The sequence below is a fragment of the Nanorana parkeri genome, unplaced genomic scaffold (genome assembly GCF_000935625.1).
Source record: "Nanorana parkeri isolate BGI_ZX_2015 unplaced genomic scaffold, ASM93562v1 scaffold83, whole genome shotgun sequence".
Classification (NCBI taxonomy): Eukaryota; Metazoa; Chordata; class Amphibia; order Anura; family Dicroglossidae; genus Nanorana; species Nanorana parkeri.
Genome location: NW_017306351.1, coordinates 951,515 through 963,476, shown reverse-complemented (window position 1 = coordinate 963,476; position 11,962 = coordinate 951,515). Strand labels below are relative to the sequence as shown.

The 11,962-nt window shown below is 40.9% G+C and overlaps 1 protein-coding gene across 1 annotated transcript in view; it reads left to right on the top strand.

Annotated features, from left to right (window-relative positions):
- Positions 1-214: 214 nt before the first annotated feature.
- ECM2 (extracellular matrix protein 2) overlaps positions 215-11,962 on the top strand; it is a 55,658-nt gene continuing 43,910 nt past the window's right edge. The window contains 2 exon segments of the mRNA XM_018552304.1: positions 215-328; positions 8,029-8,367. Coding sequence (XP_018407806.1) covers positions 8,079-8,367 — 289 coding nt within the window. The 5' untranslated portion in view covers positions 215-328; positions 8,029-8,078.

The window sequence follows — 11,962 nt, the reverse complement described above, 5'->3', positions numbered from 1 at the left end:
TGCTTTCAATTACTTGCTTACATGAAATGTGAACATTAAGGTGGCATGTTTTTACTTTGTCCAGATTTGTAATTTTGATGTGAGCCTGCATTTACATTATAGATTCAGACTATTAATTAGGGGAAGTCAAAGTCATTGTTGAGCCTCCAGAGCAGTCAGATGGAATTTTTCTTTCAGTAAATGCAGAAGGCAGTACACTTCACAGTGAAATGCCTGGAGCTCAGCTGTTATATCTGAAGGGGAGCAGACACAAAGTCTACTAAATCGCAAACAAGTCAGCAGAAACTTCGCAGAGGGAGTTGGCCTGCATGCAGTCTCTGAGCTTGTGGTAATGTACTATGTCCATACCCCCTACTAAACACCACTGCAATCCGAACTCTGTTTTTCAATCATGCTTAGCTCCTGGTTATTTATTCAGTGTTCTATTTCAGGATATTTTTTTTTTTTCTGATGGAGCAAATTCTAATACAGGAAGGATTTCTTTTAAGAATGTTTTCATGATACAGAACAATAGAATAATTAATTCACTTTAGAATTGGATTGCTATCAATTATAAGTGACTGTTAGTTAATGTTATGTTTAAATTAAGTAATGACTGATTTGGATGCCATAATCTGCGGATGATTACTAGATTATTTTTTGAAAACTCATGATATGAAAATGACACAAAGCAAGTCTTGAATCTCAAGTCAAAACACAATCTCTGATTTCCCTGCATTTGTACACACGTGCACATGGGTGTACACACATGCAGTCCAGGGTGGAAGAACCACTGATGTTTGGTACAGCAGCTAAGGCAGCTGAGAAACAACACTGGTCCATTATATTCCCTTGTTGCTGCAGGGGATGGAGGAAGATATACAGATGCTAGGGCAATTACTTTACATAAAGCAGTACAAATCTGTCACTGGTGGTGCAGGAACCCAAGGTTTGACTTTGAACAAGACAAGAGTATGTGGGAACAGCATGAAGCATGTGAAAGAACTGAACATTCAGATTATTTAACTCATTTGCTGAATCCCTTCCAAATGAGGTTGGGATAGGGGGAGTTTCTTCGGAAAAGGGTTCTGAAACATATGACTCATAGCACCTGGAAGCTTTTAAGAAAGAAACTGTGTACCCTTGCAGTAGAATTAGATTGAAAGCAAATGTAACCAGAGACCCTTTAAAAAAACATTTTACTTATCTTGCCTACGCAAGCATATTATTTAGAAGTGCTTCTCCAGCTGTGCCCTGTTAGCCAAAGGACCAAACACTTTGTGCTGCTCGCTTTCTCCTCTGTCAGAGAGGCTCGTGATCTCATTTACCAAGTGTATTGGCTGATTCCCGATAGATAATATCTCAGCTATGATATACTCCCAACTCCCACGGGGTAATGAAGACGCTTACATCGGACATGTTTCAACAGTATCAAAACAGTATCTATTTTTCCAAACAGGAAGCAGTTTGATTCTTCCCTCTCCATTTCACAACTGAGGACAGAATCAGTTTACTTGACATTTTCAGGTAAAAAGACTTCAGAATATATATATATATATATATATATAAAATTAACTCTATACTATGCATTGTCAAATGCTATTTTCAGGTAGTGGTAAGATATTCAGTTTGTTTAAAGGTTGATTACTATGAATCTGTCAAGATTGTTCCTGTAACTGATAATTACTTTTTTTCTATATTCGGGTTTAGTTCCGGTCTGCTAATCCTCCAGGTTCAGCTGCCTGATGTGAGCTCAGCTTTCTTAACTAGGGCTACAAGGACGATTCAATCTCTTTGTTACTAAGGGATTTAACTTTATTTTCTAGTCATAAGTTAACACAAATTATTGACAATGTACACTGCTCTATTTATTTGTTGGCAAAACAGAGCTTTATTGTACAGTGTTTACTACTATATACTAGTTTACTATATATACTATATATATATACACACATACTGTATATACCCTGGAACTGAATTCTGTGAAACTTAAGAACATTTTAGGACGCAATGTATAGCAGGGATCACTAAATGGCAGACCAGGGTTGGACACATAAGTGAGGGTTCTGTTTGTACCACAATCGGTTACCTAAGCTGGGTTATGATTGGCTGACTGTGTATGCGCCAGCCTCAGAGACTGTGCGGACTTGGACTTGGCCAGCCTCCCCTGCTCCTCTTCAAGCATTAGTTGATGGGACCACTGGTGTCCTTACAACCAATGATGCCATGTGCCACACTCCTCTGCAATTATTGGTTGCTAGGCCCATTGGCACCCTAGCAACCAATAATGGCACATGCTCCCCCTCCCCTGCAGTGTTTGGTTGCTAGGACTGTCAGCGTCCTAACAAGCAATGATGTCAAGTACGTGCCCCACTTCCAGCATCACAAGAGGACAGAAGAGTAACTTCTTCCATCCATACCTGTAATTTGCTTCCCCTTATATTAGTTGTCTTCATCATAGTGCCCCCTTACACAAGTTGTCCCCATTAGAGTGCTCTCTTACATTAGTAACTCTGATGGGGAACATTAATGTAAGGGGATCTCTGATGCGGACAGCTAATGTAGGGGGGCACTTGTATGGGGACAACTAATGTAACATGACACTCTGATGGGGGAACACTAGTGTAAGGGGGTCTCTCTAGGAACCGCTAATGTAAGGGGGCACTTTGATGGGGACAACTAATGTAAGGAGGCTCTCTAATGGGGGCAGCTGATGTAAAGGGGCACTCTGATTACTGGCTCCCGGTATCTCTGTCACTGTGTGACAGACTGTTAATGACTCAAACACAGTGTTGACAGTATGCTCCCCCCATACAGTTACTACATTTATACTAGGATCTGAGTCATAGCACAAACATTAATTCACTACTCCTGCACTAGATGGTGCTGGCCCTTTTTTAACTTGCATACCTCCTGCAGGTATCCCATTTTCTGTGGGACTGCCATGCTTTGAAAAATTTTGACCCATGTTCTTGGTGCCTTGTATACTGTAATGTCCTAGTTTTAAAGTACAATGCAAAATAATATACTGTTATATGTACTCCTTACATCTATGAATAATTAAACAAGTCAGAAGTAAGAGGCCGTTTTCCTTTATATATTATATTGCTGCCCACACAGTACTGGTGACATATTCATTTTTTGGTGTAACTGTATTTTATTTTGAAGGCATGTTTAAATACATTTAAATTAAAATTATTAAATCAAAACAATCCAAAATATAAACAATCAACAACCCCCCCTCAGCGGGCCGCGGTAAAATTATCAAACGTTGACCGGTCCGCGGCGATAAAAAGGTTGGGGAGCACTGCTCTATTTGACAGAGCAGATTCAAGTGAATTAATATATGAGGATAATGTGTAACTTCTGAATTTGCAAGCAGAATCAAGCTGATGCTACCTTTAGATATCTTCCCAGCACTAGTGTGAAGGTTGTAATTTGCTATCCTACTGCACAAGAAAAATGACTGACAGATGGTTAAAATCAACAGAGAAATACAAATGTATGGGGGTTTATTTAATGTAGAGACCCTCACTGCTGAACTCGCATATCTTTTATTACTCTTAAAATAACAGTAATGTTACAGATCAGCTGTAGGCCTCACTGTTTCACTAGTCTGAGAGATATATTCATCACCATGTCTTACCTGCTAATTGATTTATTCAGCTACGTGGCCAGTCCACATCACATCCAGCCTGGCCACCTACCTCTCGCTGGGCTTAGTCTCACACTACTTGCCTGAGCAATATATTATTTTCCTAGCTGGAGGCCTCTGTTCTGAGTGACCATGAGTTCTGAGTCGCCCCAAGTTCCTAATTAGTTCTTGTATCCTTAGTATTCCAGTGACTTTGTTATTCCAGAGCATTCCTGTGACCTCAGTTTCTCCAATGATCCCTGCACCTATGTGCCTACAGTGACTCTAACCATTGTGCCCTCTTGTGACTCCAGTGTCTCCAGAGATCCCTGCATTTCTATGCTCGTGGAGACTCTAACACTCCTGCCATTCTCCCAGACAGTCTTGCTACTGTGCAAGTCTGTGTTTCCAGTGCCCCAATGCTTCCAGAGACTTTTGTTTGTGTGCATCTCAGTCTGTCCAGTACCTTCCAGAGTCTCTTGTTCCAGTGACCCTGGAGCATTCTCTGTTGTCTGGTGACTCCAGAGCTTTCCGTGCCACTGGGTATTCAGAGATTACCCCCGGGCTGCAAAACTATTGCTATTGTGAGGCTACAGTCCTAGTTTCCCATGGCAACAGCTCATGTCAGCAATTCTGTTTCACAGGAAGTTCAGACCAGATGTTCTATTTACCCTCCCATATACCAGGCAGGGAAAATGGATTCCAACAACTGGACTGATTGTTTAGAGGATGGAGCAGTAGATGATAGGTATCCCGAATACCAAGCAGGTTAAATGCATTCTAAAGATTAAACTGATTATTTGGAAGTTGAGCCAGAGGATAACAGTTATAGATATTCCAGTACCGGGTATCCTTATTCTAAGAGATCTATCTCAGTTGTGAATTCCAATACTGATGTAGTGCTTCCTGCTTCTGTCTCCACCTCTAGGGCCACATATTAATCTTGTGACTCTGAGTCTGATGGGAACACCAAATGACTGATATCTACATAGTCTTGCAGCCCTAATTAGAGAAAATTTGTGGAAAAACAACTCTGGAAAACCATTTATACCTGGACAAAAGAAAGAAGACTCCCCAACTAAATGTGATTCCTGTACAAGATCTGTTAGCTCCCAGGTTGCCTCCTGCTACTGATCCAGACCCAATGACTCAACAGACATGCTCCATATATGTCCCTGAGACTCAGTGCCTCGAGTCTGCCTCTAAGGCCCAGCATCCAGAGACAACCCCCTCGGATTCTAGGTTTAGTTCTTCTGCATTTAAACCAGCCTTCCCTGGATGAACTAATGTTTATTTATGGGTAAGTAGTGAGTTCAGTAAGAGCTGTGCTTTGTAGCCTGAATTAGGGCTGGATGAGCACTGAGTGTAACCCGTTTGCCGTGATGATTGCATCCTTTGTAAGTGAGACAGATCCAGACCCCACTGCAAATGTTGAAACTCAGTGCTCATCTACACTTCATATTTTCACATCCACACTTCTCATAGCAGCTTTAGGACCACTATTTGATTATTTTAGTTCATTTTCCAAGAGCGCAGATTTTTGTTGTAATCAGTGCTCATCCAGCCCCAATTCAGGCTGCAAAGTACAGATTTTCCTGAATTCACTACTTCTTATTGTTGCACAAGCCCTGAAGAAAGGGGAACATAATTCCCCTCAAACACATTGGCTAACTCCTACATTTCCATTTAAATAAACACCCTAGACAAGCCTTCAAGCGAGATGACAATTTTTAAAAGAGTTGCTCCTAACCACAATCCAAGACTTTTGACTTTGCCTGTGTAGCCCAAGACTTTGCCAGTAGCATGCTGCCCTGGGATTTTACCAGTCCCACGTTTTCCCAATACTTTGCTAGTGCCATGCTCTTTTGAGACGTTGCCAGTGCTACACTTTCCCAATACTTTACTTGTATAATGCTGTCCCAATACTTTGTCAGTGGCATGCTCTTCTGAAAATTTGCTAGTACCACACTCTTCTGAGGCCCTGTTAGCTCCAACCTCTTTTGAGAAATTCCCCCAGACTGACTACTTGTAATCTAGAATCCTCCCATCCTTTTCCCCCTATATCTGAGGCCTCCAAGCTACCTTCTATTTTACAGCTAATTAACCAGTGTAATTACTTTAGCAAAAGCAATTGTTCTGGCATCCTTTCTTTTGCTGGGAGGTTCAAGCACCACTCTGATACCTATTCTATCACAGTGTGCCCGGATGTTGCTTTTGTCCAAGTATGTCCAGATACAGCCTTTGACTAGACTTGCCCAGGTGTTGCATCCATTTAGGCAAGTCCTAAGAGTACCCATGCTCTAGTGTTGCCTGCACTCTAGCATGTCCCAATAGTGGAGGCACCCTTGTAGGCTAGATGTTTATGGATTCTTAGGGGCAGTGGGCTTCTATATGTTTCTTTGTGCTCCTGGAAAAAAAACCCCTGAGTTTTCTGGGAGACTCTTATGCTCTTCTGGAGAATCTCGAGGACACTTGGTTTCAGCAGCTTGAACTTGGTCCCCAGTGGGCATTGTTCTGTGGTAAGCTCCAGTGAAAGGGTTCTGACCTGGCTCAGTTTTGCTTTATAAGCTCCAGTTTCACTTTCACATTTTTTTAGGTTATGATTCCTCTGAGCATCACTCCTTGGACATTGGTGTTCTTTAGATGGAGACATAATTGAGTCTACTGGCTTGGTTCCCAGTTATATACTTGGTCTTGGAGATTGCCTAGTGCTAGGTTTGGATACTAAGAAGCTCCCTGGTCCATCAGTTTACTTGTGCTTACATAATTAGAGAATGCAAAGGCCACTCGGTGGTGGTGGTGGCGGTGGCGGCGGCAAAATCTTCCTAGTTCTCTACTTATTGTCTCCACCTATGTCATCTGCTGCTGTTCCTTCTGTCTGCCTTGAATCTCACTCTGATTGTCATACTCCTAAGTTGGTAAACGACCGTTCCCAAGGAGGCCGGAGGGTCCTAAAAGGGGGAGTAATGTCACAGATCAGCTGCAGTTGAACTGTTAATTATACGTCTACAAACATTCACTTGTTATATGTGTGTTCTGTGTAGCTCTACAAACCTGCACCGTGTGTTCTACAAACCTGTTGACTATAGTTAACTGCAAGGCTGTTATGTTATCTGCAGTTCCACAAACATGCAAGGCTGTTCTGTTGCCTGCAGTTCTACAGACAAGTAGTTCTCTCTTGTGTCACTGTTGCAATACTCTGAGAGCTATAGGCATTGCCGCTTGATTGCTGAGTGATGTAATCATCTGCAAGTCCTGTCTCCACCCAGCCTGGCCATTAACCTCTCTACTTAAGCTGGGCTCAGTCTCAAAATCCTTACCTGAACAATAGTTTATTTCCAAAACTGCAGGCCCTTTTCCAGTAATGCTCCACCCCTTCCTGAAAGTCATTTTTCACCAAAAGCCCGGCTAAGGAGAACCTGACAGAAAACAATTGTGGCCAAATTTCAAGTGATAGGGACCAGCCCCAATGACGACACCAGTACCACAAAAACCCCAAGGAAATAAAGACCAAGGAATCATCTGGCAGAGCCCGTGTGCTGTATACAGTGTACTCACTCTTCAGAGGCAGGGACATGGCTGCCATGGTTGTGGACCTGGAGTGGGCTTTGCAGTGTATTCAAAGACAGGGATCCTCTGACATGACACATTAAACAGAATCATGTGCTTACAAGAAGGAACATCCAAGCATGGCTCTGCTAGGATTCTGACACTGCAGGGCAGTCACAGTGAGATTATTAATATTTCAATCAATTGAGAAAACCTGCACTTCAATGCTGACTGGAGTGACTTCTAAAATTTAATATCCAGCCTTAATCTACAAACAGTTGTTAACTGAAGAAAGAAAAAATCTCACTGAATAAGTTGTGAAACAGTAGAGCTGTGAAAGATGTCTAGTCTCTTGAGGACGCTATGCTAAACTGAGCAGGCTAGTGATGGGAGAAGCTATAGGCCCTAGGGGCTAGTGCCATGTTCTTTTGCATAGCATCATATCCTCTTGTAGGCAGTAGTATAACCCATGGTTCACTGCAGGGTTATAAAGTATTTCAGTGGTGTGTGATACAATATACAACTGTTTAAATGTTTCAAAAATAATAACTTTAGCAGTCAAATCCTAAAGCAGCAGTCACTTTATTCAGTGCGTAAAGGATTCCTTTCTTTACAATCCTTTTTAGAATATATATAGCAGTAGAGGTGAGTAACAAAAAAGCATGACCCTTCAAAGACACACATACCCTGTACACCTGGCCAACTACTGCAGCAGTATGGAAAATTATTTTTATTGAATGTTGTGTTTTGTCTCAACTCCCTGCCTCCTACAGAATATACATAATATTTATTCAATTCACAATGGCTTTTTATACTCTCTATGTGTGACAGGAACAGTTGTCTTATATCATGCTTTTTATGCCCAGGACTGTGAAGGCCACGTTTGACCTTGCTGACTGCTGAAGTTGTCTTGAGGATGAGGTCTTACTACCTAATGTACCTACTTCTGCTGATTTCTGTTTGTACTGCATGGGCTAAAGATGGAAATTCATCTCCTCAAAAACAGCAAAGGAGAAGGAATCATAACAGGCGCAGAAGAGTTTATTTAAAGAGTTCATCTGGAAGGCAGCAACTGATCCAGCCGTCTCCCATTCCAGTTCCTAAAACAAGTGTTCCTTTGTACGATGGAGATGATACTACAGTACACATCTTGCAAGCAGTTCTAGGAGTCAAAGAGCAGGCACCAAATTACAATGTATTGCCAGGTAAGCAGTGTAAAATGCAAGCAAAGGTGGGTTTGTCTTGTATTCAGTGTAAGGATAGCTATACATATGCAAATTCATGAAACTAGTCAAATGCTGACCAATCTGGACATTCGGGTGAGGTTAAAAAAAGCAATACGCCTTATACACACGGTTGTTTGTTTGCATCGTAATTGCTTCTCTCCCATGCATGTCAATTATGATGGCAAAAGCAGCTTGATGCAACTCAGAAGGAAGTGAGGATCAGGTGAAAACTAGGGATGGGGTTTGAATTTTTGGTGTTGCAAATGTACCAGCCTCCTCCCTATAAAAGTCAGCTCTCCCATCAGCCTTTTGTCAGCAGTAAATAGGGACAGAGATGACAGTCAAAGTGATTTTAGGGAAAGATAATTTCTGTTGTACAGTGCTACATGTGGAAATACACCAGAATATGCTGATATGTACTGATTGTATTACTGAGATGTAATTTTGAGCTGTAGGTGACGATGTAGTGCAATGTTAGTTTTCTATATGCATACATATCTATGATACACAGGAAGTTCTCTCTGTATGCTGCATAATGCTGTATTCCTATATACATGTATACAATGTTCTTCCAAGTAAGTAAAACTTAATGCAACATTCCTCAAGATCTCAGTGCTTCATGTAAAAACATAACCAATGCCACATAAAGAGCTATACAGTGCTATGTGCTGCATAGTGCCATTGCTACATTACAGTGAATTTCAGTGTGGTGGACTAGAGAGAGTGGAGAACACCACTACCCCCCTCACCCCCATTCACTGTGCTGTTCAATGCTCCATTACTGTGAATTGCATTGTGATGTGTACTAGGGCTGCAATCAACTAATCAAATAATCAATAATAATCGATTATAAGAATAGTTGCCAACTATTCTTATTATTCATAATCGACTAATAAGACCATGCTTGGCTTTAATAATTCAATAATCAGCTGCAATACTAACAAGTATTGCAGTTGAGTATTTATTCATAAAGTGCAAAAAAGTGCTAATAAAGATTTCACTATAAATTATTTAGAATGTGTTAAACTGCTCAAAGTCCATTCTTTAGTGTAAACATTCTCCTTCTCCCAGCAAATTATTAATCAAAGTGCATATAGTGTGTATAAATACAAAATTGATGTTTATCTTCCACCAAAATCTTTTAAATCGGAAAAAACATGTGTTCCTCTTTTATGTTGTCACATAATCTGGGAATCCATGCAGGATTTTCCTTTTGTTCCATGTTGCTTGGCTGTCAGCCTATTGTGTTTCACAAGGCTGCAGCCAATCTGCACTCCTCCTCCCCTATTTACCCTTACCTCACTTGTTGCTCTGGGTTCGACCAACAAGTATTATCCCTTGTGTTAGACCACTTGTGTTCCTTGTGACTTCTTGGATCCCTGTGTCACGACTGCTTTAGTGGCAATTGGGATTCACAACTGCGGAGTTTAGCACGCGTTTGGTGGTTGGAGACGGCTTCTCAGGTTCGAGTCCCAGGCGTCACTCCCAATCTTAAACGGGGAGTTTGGGACTTCTCCCCCCCCCCCCCCCCTCCCCGGGAGAGTCTGGATTTATCCTGGAGTTTGTGTTCCAGTTCCAGGACTCGGCCAAGAGATAACACACACACACGCAGGCTATATTCTTACACTCCTGTTACCCTGTTGGCATGTCTCGTAATGTCCTGCAGTTGGTTCAAAGTCACCCCTTTATTTTAGACTTTTCAACGAATAAGAGGCAGTCTCCAATACACACCTACAGGGCGTTATTAAGATTTAGATATTTTTTAGAATGTTCGTTTTGGTATGAGTTTTACAACAATACCATTTTGCATATGCATTATGTGCGTATGTTTTTTACACATATATATTTATGTTCATTTGCACGTATATGCACACACATATATATATATATATATGTACATATCTTCTGTGTTTCCTGGTTCTCCTTGTACCTACATTTCCTATGTGGATCTGCTACCCCCGTACCTCTGTGCAACGCACGTCCCTTGTGCGTTGTTGTAACTTTGTGCTCCTGGTAAACCTTTTGCTACGCACCTTTTCCATGTACCGCTGTCTCCAGTGTCTCTGTGCTGCTTCCCTCTTTTGTGTATCGTGTGCATTTCGTTTTGAACCTTTAGTTGTGTCCCTCTACTTGTGTACAGTGATACTATCCTATATTTCTTGGCTTCAGGGTTCTTCCCTACCTGTCACTGCATCCAGTACCCCGGTGCTGCCACTAGCCCTCTTAGTCTGTGCGGGTGTGCTAGAGGGCCGCAACCTGGAAGATGTCCGGCAGCCAAGCATCCTCCCCATTGGAGGCTTTGTAGAAGACCAGGCCCATCTTAGACTCTGCACCTCTAGTGTGTCCCTGATAATGCACAGACTATTAGTTCCTAAGTCCCCAGTGACCTACATCCAAGATATCACTCCAGTCCATGACTCCAACCCACTCCTGAAGACCTGGAGCTCTTGTGCTCTGGTGCCCCGGTCCACAGATCGTGACATATATGTGAAATATATATATAAACTTAAATGTGGATGTTTGGGCTGCAAGACTGCATGTGGTTTGTCATTTTAAAAATACGACCTAAAGAGATTGTTGCAATACTGTTAATTCTGTAACATATTCCTTCACTTTATTTTGGTCTTTTTCCCTTAAAAGTTTTCCTAGAAAATTAATAATATTACACTCATGCAGTGTGCACAATAATCCTTACAGTGTAATGTTTAAAATATAAACTTTGCTTTTCTTTTGACTTCTAATTGAATATGATGAATCTATTTTTTACCCAAAGATAAATGGAGATGTCGTTTAGTTTACAAGAAATTGTAGAAATAATATGTATGTTATGTGTATGATTTTTGCTTTAATCAAAATCTGACAAATATAAATGTAACATTTTTGGGGTCTTTCCTAAGATAAATGTGGATGTGATTTAGTCAATGTGGTCAAAAATCAATTGTGTAAATATTATGTATATGGTGTGTAGCATATTCATTCTGTTGTAATCATAACAAAAAAAAATCATATTTTAATTAATTTTGTTCCTCAAATGCTAAAAAGGGATTTAGTACAACACAGCCCACCAGAAATAGTAGAAATAATAACAATGCAGTGTGCACAATATTCCTTCCTTTATATAGCAGTAAAAAAATAAATGTTTGTGTATATTTGGCCTGAATAGCTGCCTGTGTTGTGTCACATTTAAATGCAGCCTATTCCAATAATTGAAATGCTGTCTATGTAGTCTGGATTTGTCTTTCTTTTGCCATGTCATATATACATTTAGAAGTGGATTCATATGATGAAAAACTAAATGCTCTGTGTCCTTTTCAAAATGAGTCCTGCTTCAAGTGATTAATTGCTGACCGTCTAATATTTCTGGCATTTGTCTTAATCCATTGTAAGTTTTCTTTTTGGTCAGAATCGCCTTGTCTCTCTTTCTTCAAATACAGCCTACTAAGAAAACTTTCATGATATGCTAAGTGCCTGTGCCAAATTTCTTGCACATGACAAAATCTAGTTTGATTTTTTTATTTCTTGATCAAAATTGCACTCTCTCTCTCTTCCCCTCCCTCTCTCCCTCCCCCTCCTC